We start from the raw sequence: 20,920 nt of genomic DNA, 5'->3' as shown, positions 1-20,920 counted from the left end.
ATACTGTATGAATGTCAAATAGTTGTGATGAATATGATTTGGGGCCTCCCTCGATGAGTCCAATGACTCCCTGGAGTTGCCCGTAATAATAGTAATAATAATAATAATTTGTATGAGTAAGGAATTAATGAGACTTAAGAGATAACTAAGAGATACAAAAATGAGTAAGTAAGGTAGACAGGTAAAGGTATATATCAAAATTAACGTAATTTAACATTGGAGCAGCCGGTAGAATAAATGAAGATTTAATTGGAGATTTAGTAAGAGCGGATAAAAATAAATATAAGAAAAATTTGAAAAATAAAAAACAACATATTTTACAGTTCCATATAAACATGTATAAGATGTTATTCAGACAAGAGTAAACAAGGAAATATAAGCAGCAGCTAAAGAATTCAACACAAAATGTGAATACATGTCTAGAATGGCAGGAATTTCAAGTATAATAACACAAGTAAATTTCAAATGAGAAAACTGGATGATGAGATTTAGTGATCCCAGCGAAGGTTCTGGTGGAAAAGAAGTATAAGAATTTTTCAAATTAGAGAGTGCTGATGTAAATAAAAAAAAAAGCTCATTATTACTGGAGATAATGACAGCAAAGTATGAAATGGCGTAAGTCTTTTGGAAAAGATTAAGGGGAAAAAAAAAGCTAATAATAAGAGGTATTACTTGCTGGATTTCTAAACAGGAAACAAATTCATTATGAGCATCATGTTTTAACATAAAAATGTGCATAAATTTATATGGAGGAAACAAACAAGAAACGTCTTACTGACTATTATCATTAATTGTGATATCTCCTGCTATTTCAGGATACAGGAGATTTGAAAACGTGCAGGTTATTTGAAAGCATTGCAGGATAAAAATGAATGTCATATTTAAAAAGAAAAATATTTATTATTATTATGTGACACCTCCAGGGAGTCCAAAGACTCATCGAGGGAGAATGTGCAACAGCATAGAAAGATTGGGCACCTTCCAACTACTAACCACGCTCAAGCATGCTTAACGTTTTGCGAGCCATTAGTAGCAGAGGCTCTACTAATCGACCAACCTTTGCTGGCAAATTTATGCAAGTTTTAAAAAGAATTAAAGTCAAACTGATTTCAGAGGTGAACTCCACACTGAAATATAAAAATATGACTGGAGGAGAAATGAAAGTAAAAATAAGAACCAAACTAAGAAACCAAACAAAATCTGAAGCATACATAGCGCAGGTGAGGTTATTTGCAATGACAGAAAAATATAAAAACTTCAAGTTGACTAAAGAAGTTAGGGGAATCCTTGAAGGAAAAAAAAAAAAAATCAAACTGAAAGTTACTAGTAAGCAAGTCACCATGTTCCCTTAGAGAACAAAAAAAAATGTAAGAAAGCCAAGCTATATGTAAGCCACACATACCAGCCTGGTTGAATTGAACAGTTAGCTTTCCAACCAACATACTACATGTTCAAATGGATATTTGTGGCTGTCTTTTGGTGAGAAATGAATTTAATCACCCAGTGTAAAACCCCTACCCCACTGCAAGCCCAAATGGCTTAAAGTTCCACATTTGGTATCTTGAGCTTTCTTGATTATGTAAAAATAACATTAAAAAATGCAAAATACAGTCCTCAGCCCACCCATGATGTATACTATAGCTTTATGACCTGTAGTACTGGGTCTAAGAATATATATATATAACCAAAAAAAAAAAAAAAAACCCCAACTAACGCCTTTTTATTCCCTAATTGGGAGTAGGCGAGGCCTTTATATCCTATCTAGGTATTTTTAAAAAAATCGGCAAAACAAAAATCTCAAGATTTTGGTAATAAAATTTAGAAGATAAATATAATGAAGATGAGGAAATGTTCTAAAGGCTAGAACATTTCAGAAATCAGAAATGTTGACTAGCAGCTGGAGTAGACTTGACTAGAAATGTTCAAACATGGAGGTTTAAAAGTTTCAAAGCAGTAGTACTTCATAATTCAAATTCCAAGTAATTGGAGTAGTGTCAATAGTATTTATCTATAAAAGGCAAATAAAACAATGTCAACATCATAGAGAAATTTCCTTATTAAGTGTTCAAAGAAAGATTCATACAAGCATACTTATAGATGTTTTAAAAAAATTGTGGAAGAGAATTATGGGAAAAAACAAGTTGGGTTCAGACACCAAACATATTATCAGTACAGGATTTTACTACATCATAATAAACTTAAGAAATCATGTCAGTATAACTTCTTCACCAATTTCCAGATAAATGTACCCATCAAGGGGGGGGGGGGATGTTCAGGCTACTATGACAGCACTACATGATCAAGTTTATACTATTATTAATCTCCTATCCACAATTTTTGTCCAAATTATTTGATTCTATTGACAGTTCTATTCCAATCATCTGGAATTTGAATTATGAAGTACTGCTGCTGTGAAACTTTTAAACCTCCATGTTTGAACATTTCTAGTCAAGTATTATGCATTACATTTCTTGCTTCTAAGGTACTTCAGACTGAATCAATCCACCTAGAACTTGGCCTTACTCTTCATTTTTAACATAATTCTGCCATTGATGCCATCTGTTCACTCCCTTAATTCTTCTCAGAGCCTTCATATCTGTTGTCTTTAGTCTTTGACCAAGTGCTTTATTTCTAGCATAACTCTCAGATCCATAACTTAAAACTGGTTTGAACACTGTCTTGTATACTAATAGTTTGGTGTTTTGGCTTATTTCTCTCTGATTTCATATAAATTTATTCAGCTGGTTACCTACTGCACCAGCTTTGCTTATTCTGTTGTCTATTTCCAGATTTAATTTGCCATCTTTACTAAAAACTGTGCCTAAATAGCTGAAATATTTTACTTGTTCTATAGGCTCTCCATTCAGAATGCAGTTGATGTGTTCAAAATTTCTGCCTATTTTCACAGTTTTGGTCTTTTTTTTTGCTGATTTTCATGTCAAATTTGTTACAGCTGTTATTCAATTTAGTCAAGAGAATCCTGGAGACTTGCACTAGATATATTTAGGAGTAGAGCATCATATGTATAAAGCAAAGAGCTAAGTTTGACATCTCCAATTCTAATATTTTAATGCGATTCATGATGAATAAGAGTGGAGATAATATGCATCCTTGACTTATATATGATTTTATGTCAAACCATCTTCCTGTATTTCCTTCAATTCTAACTGCTGACTTACAACTTAAATATAGACTATGTACTGCTCTGTATAATGTCCATTCACCCCATATAATTGTAGTGTTCTGAAAACCTTTTCTCTGGGCACTGTTATGTCATTACCGTTTCCTCGTTATTTAAATGTTTTACTACTCACTCATACAGTCATTTCCCTTCTGGCTTCTGTAATAATTTGTCAATAAAAATCAGTAATTCAGCTATCACTCTCTTTTCCTTAAACAAGCTACGGGCCATTCCTAAGTTTAGTCACATGTGTATTTCTTGCATTCATTAGAGGCTTTGTCTAAATTTGGGACAAGGCCCTTAATTTTACCTTCTGAGACAGTCTCCCTGTAAAATATTGACGAATTTATATTATGCTGTGCCAGCCAATACAGAGGACAGATGAGACTCTTATCCAAGGTGGCTCTCTCAGAATAATACATAGTAATCGATGTTCTAACACTAATTCAATTCACCTACTTCACTTTGCTTTTGCATGTAGTCGTGGCCCGTAAATTCCAATTATAACCCTGTGTCCTTCCCGCTAACTTCTGAAATTTTTTTATGAGTGGCAATTCAAATTCATATGACAGGCTGATTTCAGGTAAAGGGAATAAAACATTTATTGAGGTCTAAGAATTACACATGAGAAATATATCAGACACATGGTTAACTTAATCACTATCCTAATAAAATTCAGATATCATTACTAACATAATAGGACATGAATAATAACTTGCTCCACAGAGTTATCCATTAAATGTACAAATTCATCATCAAATTCCTGCTATGTACCCTCAAGGGGTGTACAGAATATGATAGTACTACATGAAAAAAATTATATCATTACTAACTTCCTATCTACAATTTTCCTCCAAATCAGTCTGTTACTTGTCAAGACTCCAACATTATCAGATCTTATATTTCTATCGTGTAAGGCACTTTGTACAGTATCAATCCACCTATATCTTGGTCTTCCTCTGGGTCGTTTTGCTGCCAACCTGGTAGAGAACTTGTTTTACTAATCTTTCTTTGTCCACTCTGCTTAAGTGACCATACCACCTGAGATTAGCTCTGCTAACGCATTCCTGGATGCTGACATTGTCAAGTTCTTTCCTAATATCCTCGTTTTTAATATGATACTGCCATCTTCCTATACTTCCTTCAATTCTAACTGCTGACTTACAACTCAAATAAAGACTGAGTATTGCTTGATATAATGCCCCATTGACACCATATAACTGTAGCATATTGAATAGCTTCTCTCTTGGTACCTTGTCATATGCCTTTTCCAAATCGACAAAACTTAAATACAGATCTTTGTTATATTCCCATGCTTTCTCGACTATTTGTCGTAAAGTGAAGATCTGATTCTGACAGCCTCTATTTGGCCTGAATCCAGCTTGTTCTTCCCCAGCTTTTCTTCCACAATTCTTCTCCACTGTTTCTCAAGTATACTTGCATAAATCTTGCCAGGAACACTCAGTAGGAAAATACCTATGTAATTCTCACATTCAGTTTTATTTCCCTTTTTATATATGGATACTATGAGAGCTCTACTCCAATCATCAGGAATTCGTCCCTCTGTCCAGGCTTTCTGAACTATGCAGTGCAGCCACTGTAACACTTTTAAACCACCATACTTCAGCATTTCTGGTCGAATATCATCTACTCCTGCTGCCTTTCCATATTTCAAGCCTTTGATGGCTTTTTCTACTTCAAGTATGGATGTATTCCTAACTGCATGCCTGGTCAGTGTTTTTTACCACTGTGCTATCATCACTGCTTCTTTCATTTAGCAGTTTTTCAAAGTACTTACTCCACACTTCAAGGATATCTTTTTCTCCCGTTTTCATTTCACCTTTATCATCTCTAACTCCTTTTACAGCACTCTTTCCTCCATTCCTAAGCTTCTTCAACAACCTCCAGAATATTTTGCCACCTTCTTGATATTTATTTTCTATATTCTTGCCAAAGTCCTCCCATGACTTTTGTTTAGCTAGTTGTACATAGAGTTTAGCATTCTTGCATTTGTCTCTGTATTCTCTAAGAGCACAAGCTAACTTATTTGCCAGGAACTTTTGATATGCTTTCTTCTTTTCCTTCACTGCCTCTTTAACTTCCCGTGTCCGCCATGGAGTGCTGATTTTTCTGTCCTTGCAGACAACTTCACAACATGCCTCTCTAGCTGAATCAATCAGGGCTTTCTTCAAAGCTTGCCACTGAATCTCCAAGGTTTGATTCCTGTTCTCAAACTCTTTCATTTTTTTTTTTCAATAAACTTTGTGTATTTTAGTCTGCAGTTCACATCTGAGAGCTGCTCAACTTTTATTTGCTTTAAAACTTTCTTACGTGTTATTCTTTTCAATATGAAATTAAATTTTATCCTGCTCAAGACTAAATGGGGATCACTTCCAATTTCAAATCCTCTGTACACTCTGGTGTCCTGCACCAGGGAGAAAACATCACTATCAACAATAACACAGTCAATGAGACTTTTCTTATTCCTTGCCTCTTCTCTCCATGTGAATTTGTGCACATTTTTATGTTAGAACATGATGTCAGTAATAACCAGTCCATGTCCTGAGCAGAAATCCAACAAATATTTGCCATTATTATTAGCTTTGCTGTTTTCTCCAAATTTTCCCAAAATATTTTTGTATGTCTCACAATCATTTCCTACTCTGCTATTTAGATCCCCAACAAGGACCAACTTTCCTTTTTCATTGTGTCAGTTGCTTTTTCTAAAGCCTCAAAAAATTCCTCCAATTCTATCTTAGTAGAACCTTCTTTGGGACCATAGGCACAAATAAGTTTCATTGTCCAGTTCCCCATTCTCATATTTGCCCACATTACTCTACTTGAGACTGACTGCCATTCAAGAAGATTACCCCCTTATTTAATGTACAAATTACTAGTTTAAATTATTAGATTTTCAGTCTCCTTCAAGTCACTAATCATAGCTCACAATATATCGCAGTTAATTCACATACAGATCCCTTCCTGGGAGATTTCTTCAAATAGAGACAGGTCACTGCCAAATGTGGTAATCTCTAAAGTTCACTATCAAATGTCCACACATAAATTAACATATAGAGTCCTTTCATATCTCTATAACTGGAAATAAGACTTAAACATTCTACATTACCATCCCATGGAATGACTTTCTGTTCTATCAGCAGCCTTGTCTAGACATCAAGGCACTTTTGTGGGCTATCGTCCACGGTGTCACTTACAATGACTGCACAGCCTGGTCTCTCTCTGAAACCGCTGGCATTCATTTGCATTGTCAGTTACTCGATATTGCTTAGCTACTCTCTACGAAAAGTTAGCAAGCCTTGACTCGCAAGTTACGGTAGACGACTCATGACTTCTACGGCCGATGAATCACCCCGATGACAGAGGAAGAGCCAACGTCCAAGAGTGCAGGAAACAGTAACCAAAAGACCTTGGGGGGGGGGGGGGGGCAAAACCCTTTTATACCTCCTACTTTGGCGCCCTCACTCTGCTACGTTTTTTACCGCACGGCACTCATCCATTGCGCATAGCGTTCTTCTGAGAATGCGTTCGTGCTTCGCTTTCCATATAAATTCTCCTTCCTTTAGGCCATAAGTTATATTGGACAGCTAAAGCATGACCTTTGGACCCCAGTGTACATTCAACTTACTCTCATACACTACATAGAATGGGATATTCTAATTTAACTATAATTTTATATAAATTCCCCTTTTTGACTCTGTACAAAATAGGTTAAGTTTCACATTTTTAAATTAAACATTTCTTTAGTTCTGCTTTAAAGTTATAATATACATTTTTATTTCCTTGCCAAAGTACAAGTTTCTCTGCCTACAATTAAGAATTGTTAGATCATGAATGAATTAATCTTTTATCCAAATTTTGATCATTCAGGACACAACAGCACCTTGTCGTATGCATTTTCCAGATCTGCAAAACTTAAACATCCTTATCATATTCCCATGATTTCTCTACTATTTGTCGAAAAGTAAAATTCTGATTCTGACCATCTCTATTTGGCCTGAACCTAACTTATTCTTCTCCAAGTTTCTCTTCCACAATCTTTCTTAAACTCTTTTCAGGTATGCTTGCATAAATCTTACCTGGAAAAACTTAGCAGAAAAATCTCTCTATAATTTTTGCATTCTGCTTTATTCCTTTTTTTATAGATGAGACTATTAGAGCACTACTCCAATCATCTGGAATTCGACCTTTCGACTAGTTCCTCTGAATTATACAGTGTAACCATCACAAAACTTTTATACCTCCATATTTTAGTATTTTTGGTCAAATATCATTTACTTCAGCTGCCTTTCCTCATTTCAAGTTTTTGAATGGCTTTTTCTACCTCATGAATTTTTGTGTTCCTCTTGAAAATATTTTAGTATGGTTGTGCCGCTGCTCATTTCATTTAACAGTCTTTCAAATTAATTACTCCAGACATCCAGGATATCCTTATCTTTAGTTTCTTCATGTCACCTTTATCATCTTTGATTCTTTTACAGTACTCTTTCCTCCATTTCTAAGCTTTTTCAATAATGAACATAAGGATCTTTAAGTCCTGTAGATCTAAAAGGCATTTACAAAATGATTACGAAAGGCTGAAAACCTATTGTACATTACACCGTGAGCAGAAGGATTAGATAATGTGGAAACCATGCTCAAAAGACCAAATAGAAAACTTCAAAATTCCTCTAACCTTAAATATATGGTATTAAGAGAAAAGCTCTTCAAAACTATCAGTTAATGTTCTATATGGTTTGTAAACCTGGATGACGGAATGGATAGTGTCTATACTTTCAAAGTGATAGTTCATGGGTACTAATCCTACTAAAAGCACAGAAATACATGAATGTCTTTAGGAAGACAATTTCACACACAAGTGTGAGATCACTGCCTGCTTATTGGAAACCCAGAGTGGGTTGAAAAAGTTTCATGTAGCATCTAGTCTCTAAAGTAAGGTATATTAAAATGCTCACATAAAAAATATGGAACATTATACAGAACAAACATATCTTATACGTAAATTATAATTCAGCAACATTTTTTGATGCAAAATCATATCACATAAGTTAAAGAAGGATGCAATCTACAATATCATTCATCATCCAGATAGATGACACTATGAAGAAAAATGTCATTAAACCTGACAGACATTAAACTCTGATCTTGACTTTATACATGTTACACTCTAAATAAATCTAGTATAAATCTTAATGCTTTAAACTGAAAAATCATTAATAAAAAAGATAAAAATAATGAAAAACAGGCTAGAAAATGGAAACGTCAACTGCATTCTCAGTGGAGAATGTACAGAATTAATGTGAAGTTTTCATTTTATTAGTAAAGTAACAACTAGCAAGAGAACTCATAACAACAAATCAATATACAAATCTAATATAAATGTTGCACTTGAGTAACTATTTTATATTTTTAGTCTGGTACTTAGAATCAAATCACACATCATACATGCGATTCATCACAGATCTTATGATGCAAGAAAATTTGATATAAAAATACTAATATTCAAGGTACACATTACAGTATAACCCCGAAGTTACGCGGCAGGTGGGACCAACATAAATTGTGTAAGTCTAATTCGTGTAACTCGGGGTATAATTTGGCATGTAATTTATATATACAAACATACAATTGGGACCAAAGGTTTACAAAACCACCTATATTTTTTAAGATATATAATCATAATTGTAGATTTTCGTACATAAAAAAGAGAAAGTTATTTCGATGTCGATGGTTTCATAAAATCTAATACATTCGTCTGATGGCATAATGTCTTTTTCTTATCACACAAAATTTCTTCATAGCAAGCTAATGATTTTTTTATTCATTGCCTTGTGGCTACAATTCATTCCTCGTTAGAATCTATGTCCTCCAAAATCTGTAAACCTTTCTTTTTGATTGTTCTTACTGTGGATTCCTGCAGATCGAACTTCTTTGCTAGCTCACAAATTTTCATTCCGCCTTCAAAATCCTTAATGATGTTGAGTTTTGTTTCCAAAGTCAATGTTTTTCTTTTCTTGCTAGCTGTAGAAGAATCGGACTTGCTTCTTTTGGATGACATTATTATTTTTTATGTGATAAAATTTTTATCAAGAACATAACATTCAACAATCGCAAGGTTTGTAGACTATAAAAATCGTGTATGAATGGAGACTGCGTGAAACACGTCAGTGCTTGTTCACAGCATGTGCGACACTGGCGAATGCGGCCGGTGCCTGAAAGATACGACTAGTGGTGAGGCGTGAAGCAGGATGGGAATACATACATATAAGAAACCACGTAACTCCGGATTTGCGTAAGTCAGGGTATGACTGTATTATTATTATAATCCCTAATATACTATTAATTTTGTATGCTTTAATATATTAAATCATATTAAACTCATGTTTTTTTTTTTGTTGTCATTAATGAGCATTTAGGCTTAGGTGCTGGTTTCACTCATAATACAATTTAATGGACTAACTATAGCTGCAGTTAGTCCACTAAATTGTATTATGAGTTTTTTTTTTTTTTAAACTTAGAAAAGAAACAAACCCTTACTTCATCTGATTTGGACTTTTTCTTTCAGCATAGATCTTATTTAAGTAATCAACAACAAGCTTCTCTACCTTCTCTGGTTCTTGATTTGGTACAATACGAATTGAAAATTTACCAGTTACTTTTTTCGGAATCACAGTCTTGCAGCCAGAACCACTAAAGGCACCTTCTATACCTAAATTTTAACAGTTATCATAAAAGGTGAAAATATATTACTCAAGAAATAAAAAAAAGCATACTGTGCAATAGTTTTTAAGTCTGATTATGCTTTATTTCCAACATTAAATATTGTGTACTGCAGTAAATAGTAATTCAGTTCCATAAAACAAGTAATTTTCCTTTAACTTATATACAAATATAAAAACACATTTAAATATAAATATTATTACAGGCAGCTCCAAGGAGTCCTTAGATTCATCAAGAAGGAGCCAACATCATGTCAAGAACAACTATTCAACATTCACACAGTATCTATCATACTTCACCTTGACCTCATTTACAGTCATGGCATCCACAACAGACTCTGGCAGCTTATTCCGCTCATTTGCCACTCTCCAAGTAAAAAACCTAGCTCTAACACCCTTGCTAACCACACTCTTACCAAGCTTCCATGGATGGCCCCTAGTCCTCCCACTACCAGTCCTATTCTCAAAAATATCTTCTGAATTAATCTTAAGTAATTTGAATGTCTCAATCATATCGTCCCTTTTTCTGCAGCCCACAAATCTTCAACCTGTTCTCGTAAGGTTCATTCCATAGTCCTGCTATTATCTTGGTCACTCGTCTCTGGATCCTCTCCACCTCCTCCCCATCAAGAAGAAACCCTGGCATCTGGGCACAGTAGTCGAGATGAGGTCTTATCAAGGCTCGATACAGAGGAACAATAACCTGTTTGTCTCTGCTTGCTAAAGTGTTTTTCAGCTACCAAGTGATTTGATGAGCTGATTTTTCCACTTTTGCGATGTGTCCCCTAAACTTCAACTCCCTATCCACCAACAACACTCCCAAATCCCTGGCCTCGTCAATCTCCTGGAGTACAGTTCCACCAATGTGATATACTGCTGCTAATCTTTCCACCCCAAAATGCAAAACCTTACATTTTTCCACATTAAATTGACATCCATTCTCCTTTGCGCCGTTCTCCAAACTATCCAAAGCATCCTGCAAAATTTTGACATCCTGAGCATTTACTATTGCTCTACCCAACTTTGCATCATCTGCAAACAGATGCACAGTTCCTCTCAGATCCTTTCCTATATCGTTAATGAACAGATTAAACAGCAGTGGTCCAAGAACAGAACCATGCGGCACATCACTAGTCACAGGCAGTCTTTTGGACTCTACTCCTGAATAAACTACTTTTTGATATCTCTCCATCAACCACCCACCTATCCATCTCACCAACCCTATATCCATTCCCATATGTTGTAGTTTACGGATTAGAATTCCATGTTAGAATTCTATATTCGGCATGAAACTCTTCGATTCCGATCTTTGAGTTTCTTATTTGGTTTTAAAACAATGTGGGATTTAATATACCCTTAATTTAAATAATGTTTACATTGCCAAAATGAAGCCTATTAGCTCTTTATTTTAAATAAATTTTATTTATTTATTATTTATAATAATAATCATTAGTATTATAAATAATATAACTAACTAATAAAAACTAATGGCAATGTTCTTTTTTCCCATGCTTCTGTTATAACAGTATCTTACTTGATCAATACTTTGCTTGTTATAATTTTTATCATTTTCTACCCCTATAATGCCGAAACGAAGTGCAGTATTAATGATAATATTAGAAGAGAATTTCCTTTTATTAAAGCTGTAGATAAAAATGTGGAATGTACTTTATGTAACTGTAAATTTTACATTTTGCATGGTGGTTGATCAGACGTAGTCAACCGTGTGAAAACAAAAAAACGAAGTGCAGTATTAATGATAATATTAGAAGAGAATTTCCTTTTATTAAAGCTGTAGATGAAAATGTGGAATGTACTTTATGTAACTGTAAATTTTACATTTCGCATGGTGGTCGGTCAGACGTAGTCAACCGTGTGAAAACGAAAAAACATAATGGCTCAGAATGCTGGATTGGATCTTAAGGGAAAAAAAAAAAGAAACAGATAAACTCAATGCTTTTGAAATGAAATGCCTAAGAAAAATCAATAGAACAAACTTGATAGAAAGAAAAAGAAATGAAAAAGTCAGAGAACTTAATTTTAAAGAAACAATAATTACAGTACTAAAAAGAACCAACTAAGCTGGTTTGGACATGTTTCAAGAATGAACCTAGAAAGACAGACTACTAAACATATTATTAAATGGCAGAATTGAAGAGGAGCCCAGTAGAGGAAGACCAAGAAAGAAATGGATTAACAACATTAAAGAAAACACCCACTTAAACCCTATAACAGACCTTCATAAAAAAGACAGCACACAGAAAGAAATAACAAATTTTCATCTTTGAGGAACTCAACCCACCATGAGCGGAAGAGAAGAAGATACACCATATGCAACCATTTCAACCCAAAGTGCATAACCTTATTTTGCAACATTAAATTGACAATCATTATCCTTTGCCAACAATGCCAATTTATTTAAATCATCCTACAGAATATCTACATCACCTTTATCACAACTTTTACTCTTGTAACGGTTGGTCAGTTACTTTAACAAACCATGTAGATTGTAGTGTAGCTTGTTTTTTGTATATAGTGCATATGCTCCAGAAGATGACCTTGATATAAAGGTCGAAATGTCGAATGTGGATTTTAGTTTATATTAAACTAAAGTTTAACTCAAACATGGTAGTTATCTCCATAATTTTCAAAAATGTATTCGGATCACCGTGTAAGCCTAAAAGAAAGGATTTACTCTCCTCAGTTTTGCATCATAAGCAAACAACTGAATATACCCATTTAAATCTTTCTTTGTGTCATTGATATTAAAATTTTCTCAAAAATTATAATGACTGGTAAACTGCCAAATCTGTGGAAGGAAGCCAAAATAATTGCCGTGCCCAACCAGGGAAATATCCAAATGATGTGAAAAATCTGCGACCTATCTCCTTGCTTTGTTCCACCTTTAAAGCTCTTTGAAAGAATTTTCCTTAAAAGAATTTCACCACTCATCGAAAGAGCACTCCCAAATGAACAAGCTTGCTTCAGGCTAGGAAGAAGTTGCTGTGACCAGGTCCTGGCCCTGACAACACAGATTGAAGCAGACTTATAAGACAAACTTAAATCTGGAGCCACTTTCATTGATCTAACATCAGCTTATGACAGCCTGGATCAGGGGCCTCCTCCTAAAGTTAGGAAATATTATAAGATGGAAAAAACTTTCCAGCTTTTCGAATCCATTCTCTCCAACAAAAAGATCCGGGTCCATATTGGCAGAAAAAAGAGCAGGCCCAGATCCCTTCACAACAGTCTCCCTCAGGGCTCTGTGTTATCCCCTTTACTTTTTAATATCTACGTGTATGACTTACCACATACCAGCTCAAGTAAGTATATGTACGCTAATGACCAAGCAATCCTACATCAATCTACCTCCTTTGCCAACCTGGAATCAACCTTGAACACAGACCTGAACATCCTGGAAGAGTACTTCAAGCAGTGGTACTTGAAGCCAAATCCAACAAAATCTGTGTCCACAGTATCTCACCTGAACAATGCAGAGGCTGAATCGACATCTCAACCTTTCTTTCTGTGGACAAATGGTAGAACATGAGCCTCACCAAAAATACCTTGGAGTGAGCCTGGACAGAACCCTAACCTATAAAAAGCACATCACCAACCTGTCCAACAAAATTAAAATGAGAAATAATATCATTTCAAGGCTTGCTGGAACAACCTGGGGTTGTGGTGCAGAAGTCCTAAGGTTGTCTGCACTAGCCCTCACATTCTCTGCAGCAGAATATTGTGCCCCTGTTTGGGAAAGAAGTGCACACACTAACATTATAGACACCCAGCTAAACTCTACCATGCACATAATTAGTGGGACAGTGAGAAGCACCCCTCTCTCCTGGCTGCCTATCCTATCTAACATTGCTCCACCAAACATATGTTGAAGACAAGTCTCAATTAAAAAATTTAATAAAGCAATGAGCAACCCACTCCTGCCCCAGACTCTTATAAATCCACTTACTCTTCACCTAAAATCTAGAAAGCCTTTCTGGTCCATGGACGAACTCTCGTCAGCTGCCCTGTCATCAACACCTGACTTGAGGAGAGAATATTGGTCCAACAATCTCCCAACAAACGGCTTCCTGGTAGAAGATCCCTGTGCTCTGCAGCCTGGTTTTTGCTCTTCCTAGGAAGCTTTGGTCATCAATCAACAGGATCAGAACTAACCAGAGCAGATGTGGCTACTACTACATAAATAGGGGCTGTCAGACCACCCTTATTGTGATTGTTCTCCCATGGCTCAGACGATTACTCATATTGTGAACAACTGCTCAAGGTGCCAATTTCACGGTGGTGGTCTACAGGACATCCACAAGGTGACAGATGAGGCCTTGGATTGGCTTTCCAGACTGGACATTGACCTGTAGCTGTTCTGTATTCCTTTTGCCATAAGAATAAATAAATAAAATTGATATACAAATTAAGAGTAGTGTCCCTAGTACTGAACCCTGAGGTACTCCACTAGTCACCATCATTCTCCTAGACTCCACTCTCGTGTCTGTCCCTCAGCCATCCCCCTTATCATACTACTAGCCTCATATCCATTCTGATCCTCTTCAGTTTTTGTAATAATCTTCCATGTGGTATTCTGTCAAATGCCTTGGCATTTGACAAAATACCACATGGAAGACTATTACAAAGTCAAGCAGTATCATGGTGTAGCCATTACCTTTATGCAATTCTCCTGTCACTTTATTATAAAATGCAATTTTAAGTTACTAAGACAGGACCTATATTTTACAAAACCATGCTGCCTAGTATAGAGTATTGCATGCCTATCCACCCACTATTGTATTATATTTTTCAGCAACTTTTCCAATACTCCCAAATTGATAGGACAAATGATCAAGAGGTTGGATGAGGTTTAATAATGGCTTCCTGAATTCTCAGTACAACACTTTGGGTTTCAAGTTCAAATCTTGTGTAAGGCATGGATGTTTGTAAAACCGATCACTGGAGCTTTGAATTTGTAGGAAGTTCCAGAGTGCTAGTGTGCCTTTTTTGCCGGCCTGGTTGGCTGAGTGGTTAGCACATCTGCTCTCCAGCCAAAAAGGCTGCGGGAGTTCGAATCCCGCCATGAGCATGGATGTTTGTGATTGTCTGTGAAAATGCTGGTAGTGGGCAATAAATGACGGGGTAGATGATAATATTAATTGGTCTGTAGTTTGCTACCCTACAGACCTAAAAGAATGTCAATTTAGAATGTCTAGTCTCTCGCTGCTGTGTTCACATATTTTTCAATATGCTGAACACCTCCTGTTCATCTGTCCCAGTGTTGGTATGCATCTCTGTAACATCAACAACTGTTAAATCACCATCTGGATGATCCAGCTTTGCAAAATGATCACTCAGCAGCGCAACTATTTCTTTTGGCTCAGTCAACTTCTTACCATGAGTATTGTTTAAAGTTGTAAAAACTCTATGTAGCTTGGAAATACCAAAGCGCTTTTCATCGATTTTTACAGAGGTCAAGTCCATTAGAATGTTACAAAAATAACCTTGTTTGTCTCTGTATATTTTATGCTAGATATTATTGTAAATAACCCTATGGGAATTAACTGTATTTACTCCTTTAACAAGAATATTTTAGAATGTCAAAAACAAAGGCAATGCTTTGCCATCGGAACTTTGTATATAGCTATGTATAAGAGCACAAGACAGTTGTTTACAACTAAGTGTGTGTAAAAGTTGTTTGCGGGCTCTGAGTATAAACATCTTCGGAGTTAGTATCAAAGAGATCAGCTAGTTCCAGAGAAGTTTCCACTGCCCGAAAAAACAAGGAAAAAGAGTGCACAGAGGAGAAGAAAGAATGGGCTGGCCTTAACAAAAAAAAGATCAAGGAGAACTGCCGATTTCTTCAGGGTTTACAACCCTGGGTGCATAATAAATTTAGTTTAATCCTTTATCCAAGTGTGAGCAAACAAAGTTTGCACCTGAAAGTATCTTCAGGACTGGAATGAGGTGGTAAAACACCAAGGCACTCCTTGCAAAGGTGGAGCAAGCTACCAATACTCCTATCTCAGTATCTCCCATAATGCAAAACACATCTCCTTGCAGATATGTCTAATGTTATGCATTAAGGGAAGGCCACAACCCAGACTAGTTTCGACCTTTATTGAGGTCTCTTCAGTGGGAGCCAGGCCCAAGTGGAGATACCAGGCAGAAGCATTAACAGGTCATCTCTACCTATAGGAGTTGCCAAATGGTGTGTCACCGTTTTTTAATAAATTACTCTGGATTTAGAGAAAGATGTTGAAAGTTTATTTTTCACTTGGTTAGAGTATAATAAATTTAGTTTAATCCTTTATCCAAGTGTGAGCAAACAAAGTTTGCACCTGAAAGTATCTTCAGGACTGGGGTGAGGTGGTACAACACCAAGCACTCCTGTCTGGGTTGTGGACTTCCCTTAATGCATAACATTAGACATATCTGCAAGGAGATGTGTTTTGCATTATGGGAGATACTGAGATAGGAGTGTTGGTAGCTTGCTCCACCTTTGCAAGGAGTGCCTTGGTGTTGTACCACCTCACCCCAGTCCTGAAGATACTTTCAGGCGCAAACTTTGTTTGCTCACACTTGGATAAAGGATTAAACTAAATTTATTATACTCTAACCAAGTGAAAAATAAACTTTCAACCCTTGATGCAAGGTCCACGAGAAGGCGAAAATAAAAGGGGACTGAGCCGAACATCGAAAGAAAGGAGCATCCAGGTCCAGTTGTCGGCAGAGGAGAGGCAAGGCCCCAGTTACTAAACAGGAGAGGCGGTCGGAACCAGAGCAGTGGCGGTAGAGAATGGGGAGAGGCAAGGTCCAGTTGCTGACAGAGGAGAGCCGAGATCCAGTTGCCAAGAAAGCGGAGGCGAAGCACTGTTACCGAAGAGCCATAGCCAGTTGGCAGAGAACTAGAAGCAGTCAGACCGAGAGGAAAAATTGCGAGAACAGCCGATGCAATGCCAAGTGCCGGTCGAATGTCCTAGTGCTGCGGGAAGTCAACCGAAGTAAAAATCCTCAGAACGATCTTCAAGCCTGTATGCTGAAATTTCTTGCCTGAACTTTTGAGCACCGGGAAGATTGCAGTCCAAGACCACTGATTTTTCGACGAAACGCCCCCTGGAACAAGACTCTCCGGACGGAAATCTAAGGCCTGGGATGAAAGAAAAACCATAGACTTTGATGCAAAACTTTTGGACGGTGTCGTGACAAAGAGCCTCCGTAAGTGTGTCCCATCTTTTTATGTACATTCTTTTGTAATTTAAGCGATATGTCATAGATGGACTGATAAAAAATAGTAATAAGAAATATCTATAAGAGAGTACTCTGATTTGTTGTTAACTTGAATATAAATTGTAAGATAACTTGCTATAGCTAGCTAACCTCTTTGTGAGTAAATAAGTTCGGTAACTTTAATTTAGTAAGTAGAGAATTAATAGAGTAATTATACTGTATAGTCATTTAGTATTGAAAGGGAAAGTTTGTTTCTTTATACCAAAAGTCTAAAGGATAGGTAGAGATTTAATGTACCTTGGTATTAATGTAAATAAATGTGTTTAATTTATGTATCAATAGAGTGTAGCCTGTTACTTTATTTTACAATGCACTGTTTCTAAAAAATATTTGGATCTGTGAGTGGGAAACAATTAAGGCAATAAAAGCGCAGTTTAAGTACTTAAAAACCACGACTGTTTATGTAAACTTTGTTGAAGGAATTTACGCTAGTAAGAGAGAGAGAAAGAAATCTACCGATCGTTTTACTGAGTCTTGTGCCAATATAGAGATACTGGTGGCACAGTCTAACAAATTTTCCAGTGTTCATAGGCATATAACTTGTAAAATACGAAAGGTGGATAAACATAGTATGCAACGGAATAAGCAAGAAAGGTTAAGAAAGAAAAAGTGCACTGCTAATAAAGCTTAAAAGAATAAAGATATTACAAGGATGCAGCAGACAGCCTCCATTACAAAGTCATCCTACCATAGTCATTTTTCCTCTTATTGGCTACATAATAAAAACTCTCTTCGGTTCACTTTGGTCTGTTCATCTAATTCTATCTCATAGTCTGATTTCACCTTCCTTAACATACTAGTCACCTTTAAATTTAACTACAAATTTAACTACATAATCATAGATGGTGACTTATACATATCATATTAGGCTATTTATTTAATAGGACACTGATATAAAATCTATGAATTCATATTATACAATTAATTTAATAAAGTAAACTTACATTACATTTAATGACTTTTTTGTTGCTGAGTACTGGAAGAAAGTTGCTTTATAGAAGAGCTATAGTGTGGACATTTTAATGCTATACACAGCGCTCAAATCACTGCTCAATCTCTTTCTCCCTTTCGATTTGATGTTATTTAAGGCAGAAAATAGAGTTTCACAGGAGTATGTAGAAGAGAAAATTGTTAGAAGAGCTTTAGCAAAGATTTTAAGAGCATGAAAGTTTCTGGGAAGGCTATTCCACACGCTTAGAATTTCACAGTCTGAATTTTTACATGCGGTATCATGCAGAAGTTCCCGCTCAAGTTCTTCTAATTCATTTCTAAGAGCAATAGACTTTCTTTTCCAGATAGGATTACACTGGAAGTTGGCTAGTTGCATTTCTAGATCTTTTAAATCCAACCACTCAAAGCCATCTAATTTAAGAACCATGAATTCTGTTTCATCAGGATACTTTATGAACTGGATTGCTTGTTCCAATATTCGAAATTCCTCAAATCTAGAAGAACACTGCTCAGTTACTGACTTTAGAACTTCAATAGATTGGTTGATATGTTGTTCACAATTTTTGGGGTGGGTTTCGTTAAAAAAAATTTTCACTATTGGGACTAAATCATGTTGAAATATTTTGAGTTTATTCTCACAGCTCTTGATCGTGCTAAATATAACATATTTTCCGCAGCCTTGCAATTGTATATTAAGTTCATTCACGTGCAATGAAAAATCTGTGAAAAACATCAGCTTACTGAGCCAAGCAGAATCGTTCACCTGACAAAATTCGTGCTCCATGCCCTTTGTATTTAAATATAATTTCATTTCATTTAAACATTCAACAAACCAAGTACTTGGCCACAACTCAACCATAGAATATTATTGTACATTAATAAACCATTGTACACTGATTCAACTTCGCTTAAAAGTGAATTAAATTCTCGTTTGTTTAAAGCCCTGGCAGCAATAAAATTAGTTACCTTTGTCACAATTCTCATCACATCATCCAAATTCTTTAAGCCTGATTTCGCACACAGTGTCTTCTGATGTATAATACAATGGAAATAAACCAGGGGATGACCAACATATTCTGTAAATTGTTTGATAAAACCGACATTACGGCCAACCATATTAGGCGTGCCATCAGTCGTAATCGAAAATATTTTCGATAAATCTGTTTCTCACGGAACACTTTAAAAACACAGTCGCATATGTCTTTACCTGTAGTGTTTTGAGGTAAATTTTCAAACTTTATCAATTCCTCGTGCATAGAATCACCGTGAACATACCTTGCAATAATAGCCAATCGAGCTGATGACGTAATATCTGTAGTTTCGTCAAGACAAATGGAAAAACAATGGCATGAGTTCAAGTCTTGTTGTATTTGATTTTCTATACTAGCATTCATCGATATAACTCAGTCTTTAATACTATTCCTGCTTAATGGTAACTTTTTCATCACTAATAGACTAATAAAAAAGTGGTTTCCCATGTTCAACAATAGTATGTGAAATACTGTAACTTATGGCTACTAAATTTGAAGGTCCTGAAACAAATTTAATTAAAGTCCCTGATTGTGATTCTGCCAGTTTTAGATGTTATGACATGTATACTTTGTTCTTCAAAAGTTTTTTCTAGGAGCCATTTGTGCTCAGTTTCAAAATGTCTTCTTACATTCCAAGTTCAGATAGCTCACCACACAATTTAAAGAGAACTTTATCGCCTCTATCAATAACACCATATTGTTCAGTCCAGGCATCTTGGAAATTTCTTCCACTTCCTTTCTGTGATAATTTTAGTTTTTTATTAGTGCTAGTTGCCATTGTAAAAGAGTTCACAAATTAAAAAAGAGCACAATTATATACGGCAGTGATTAAGCAGTAATAATTAATAAGAACTAACAATTACAGGAAATGAATTATACACCAGCAACTCAAATTACTTAAGTGGCAGACCACTACTTCTTTCCACAGGGTTGCCAGATTTATTACTGGTACATTCGTAGCAACCTTATTACGTTTTACTTTCTATCATGCTACTAAATAGCAGTATTTAGTAGGTTTTGTTGTGACGTCATCGTAAGTTGTTATTATTTGCATTACTTAACTTATTGCAACTATAAAAATGTTTTCATTATTTACTCACATAAATTCAATATTTAATGCTGTGAATTATATTTTCTATTAAAGTGGTTTTAAATATGTTTAGAACTTGTATTGCTCAGTCGAGAGACTTGGAATGCATGCATGAACGAATTTCACACAGAAGTCAAATAAAAACTTTAAGTTCATAATAGATAAAGCACATTTATAAGTTTGTATCGTATAATATCGATAATAATTTTTACAAGTTTGTATCATGTAATATTGATAATAATTTTTATAAGTTTTTATAATATCTTATGACTATGCAGAAATTATAATGATTAAGAAAGAAAATGTAAACTTAAAATGTTTGTTATTTATAGGCTAGTTGCAAAATAAAATAGAAATAAGCTAACTACAAAATAAAATAGAAACAGGGTAACTATAAAATATAATTCTTTCAATGAACCGAAACCTACCTTCGCCTTAACTGAGAGCGATCTTACACGATTTATCGCAGTTTTTTTCATCAGAATAACAATATTTTTCAACATCCAAGTGTGTCACCTGAAACCCTCAAGTGTGTCAGTGTGACACGCGTATCATAGGTTTTCCATCACTGGTTTAAACCAGAACCCAAAATGGTGATACAACATGACAGAATTTCATGCTGGGGCATCACTCAGTTAAA

General features: G+C 35.5%; 1 protein-coding gene across 1 annotated transcript in view; it reads right to left on the bottom strand.

Annotated features, from left to right (window-relative positions):
- Positions 1-20,920, bottom strand: part of Cndp2 (Cytosolic non-specific dipeptidase 2) — a 327,834-nt gene that overhangs the window by 80,449 nt on the left and 226,465 nt on the right. The window contains exon 13 of the mRNA XM_090414788.1: positions 9,737-9,908. Coding sequence (XP_090270914.1) covers positions 9,737-9,908 — 172 coding nt within the window. The remainder of the gene's footprint in view (positions 1-9,736; positions 9,909-20,920) is intronic.

The sequence above is a fragment of the Typopeltis vanoorti genome, chromosome 25 (genome assembly GCF_054136105.1).
Source record: "Typopeltis vanoorti isolate ZY-2024b chromosome 25, IOZ_Tvanoo_1.0, whole genome shotgun sequence".
In the NCBI taxonomy this organism is placed as follows: Eukaryota; Metazoa; Arthropoda; class Arachnida; order Uropygi; family Thelyphonidae; genus Typopeltis; species Typopeltis vanoorti.
The sequence above is the reverse complement of the archived record's forward strand: the minus strand, read 5'-3'. Positions and strand labels throughout refer to the sequence as shown.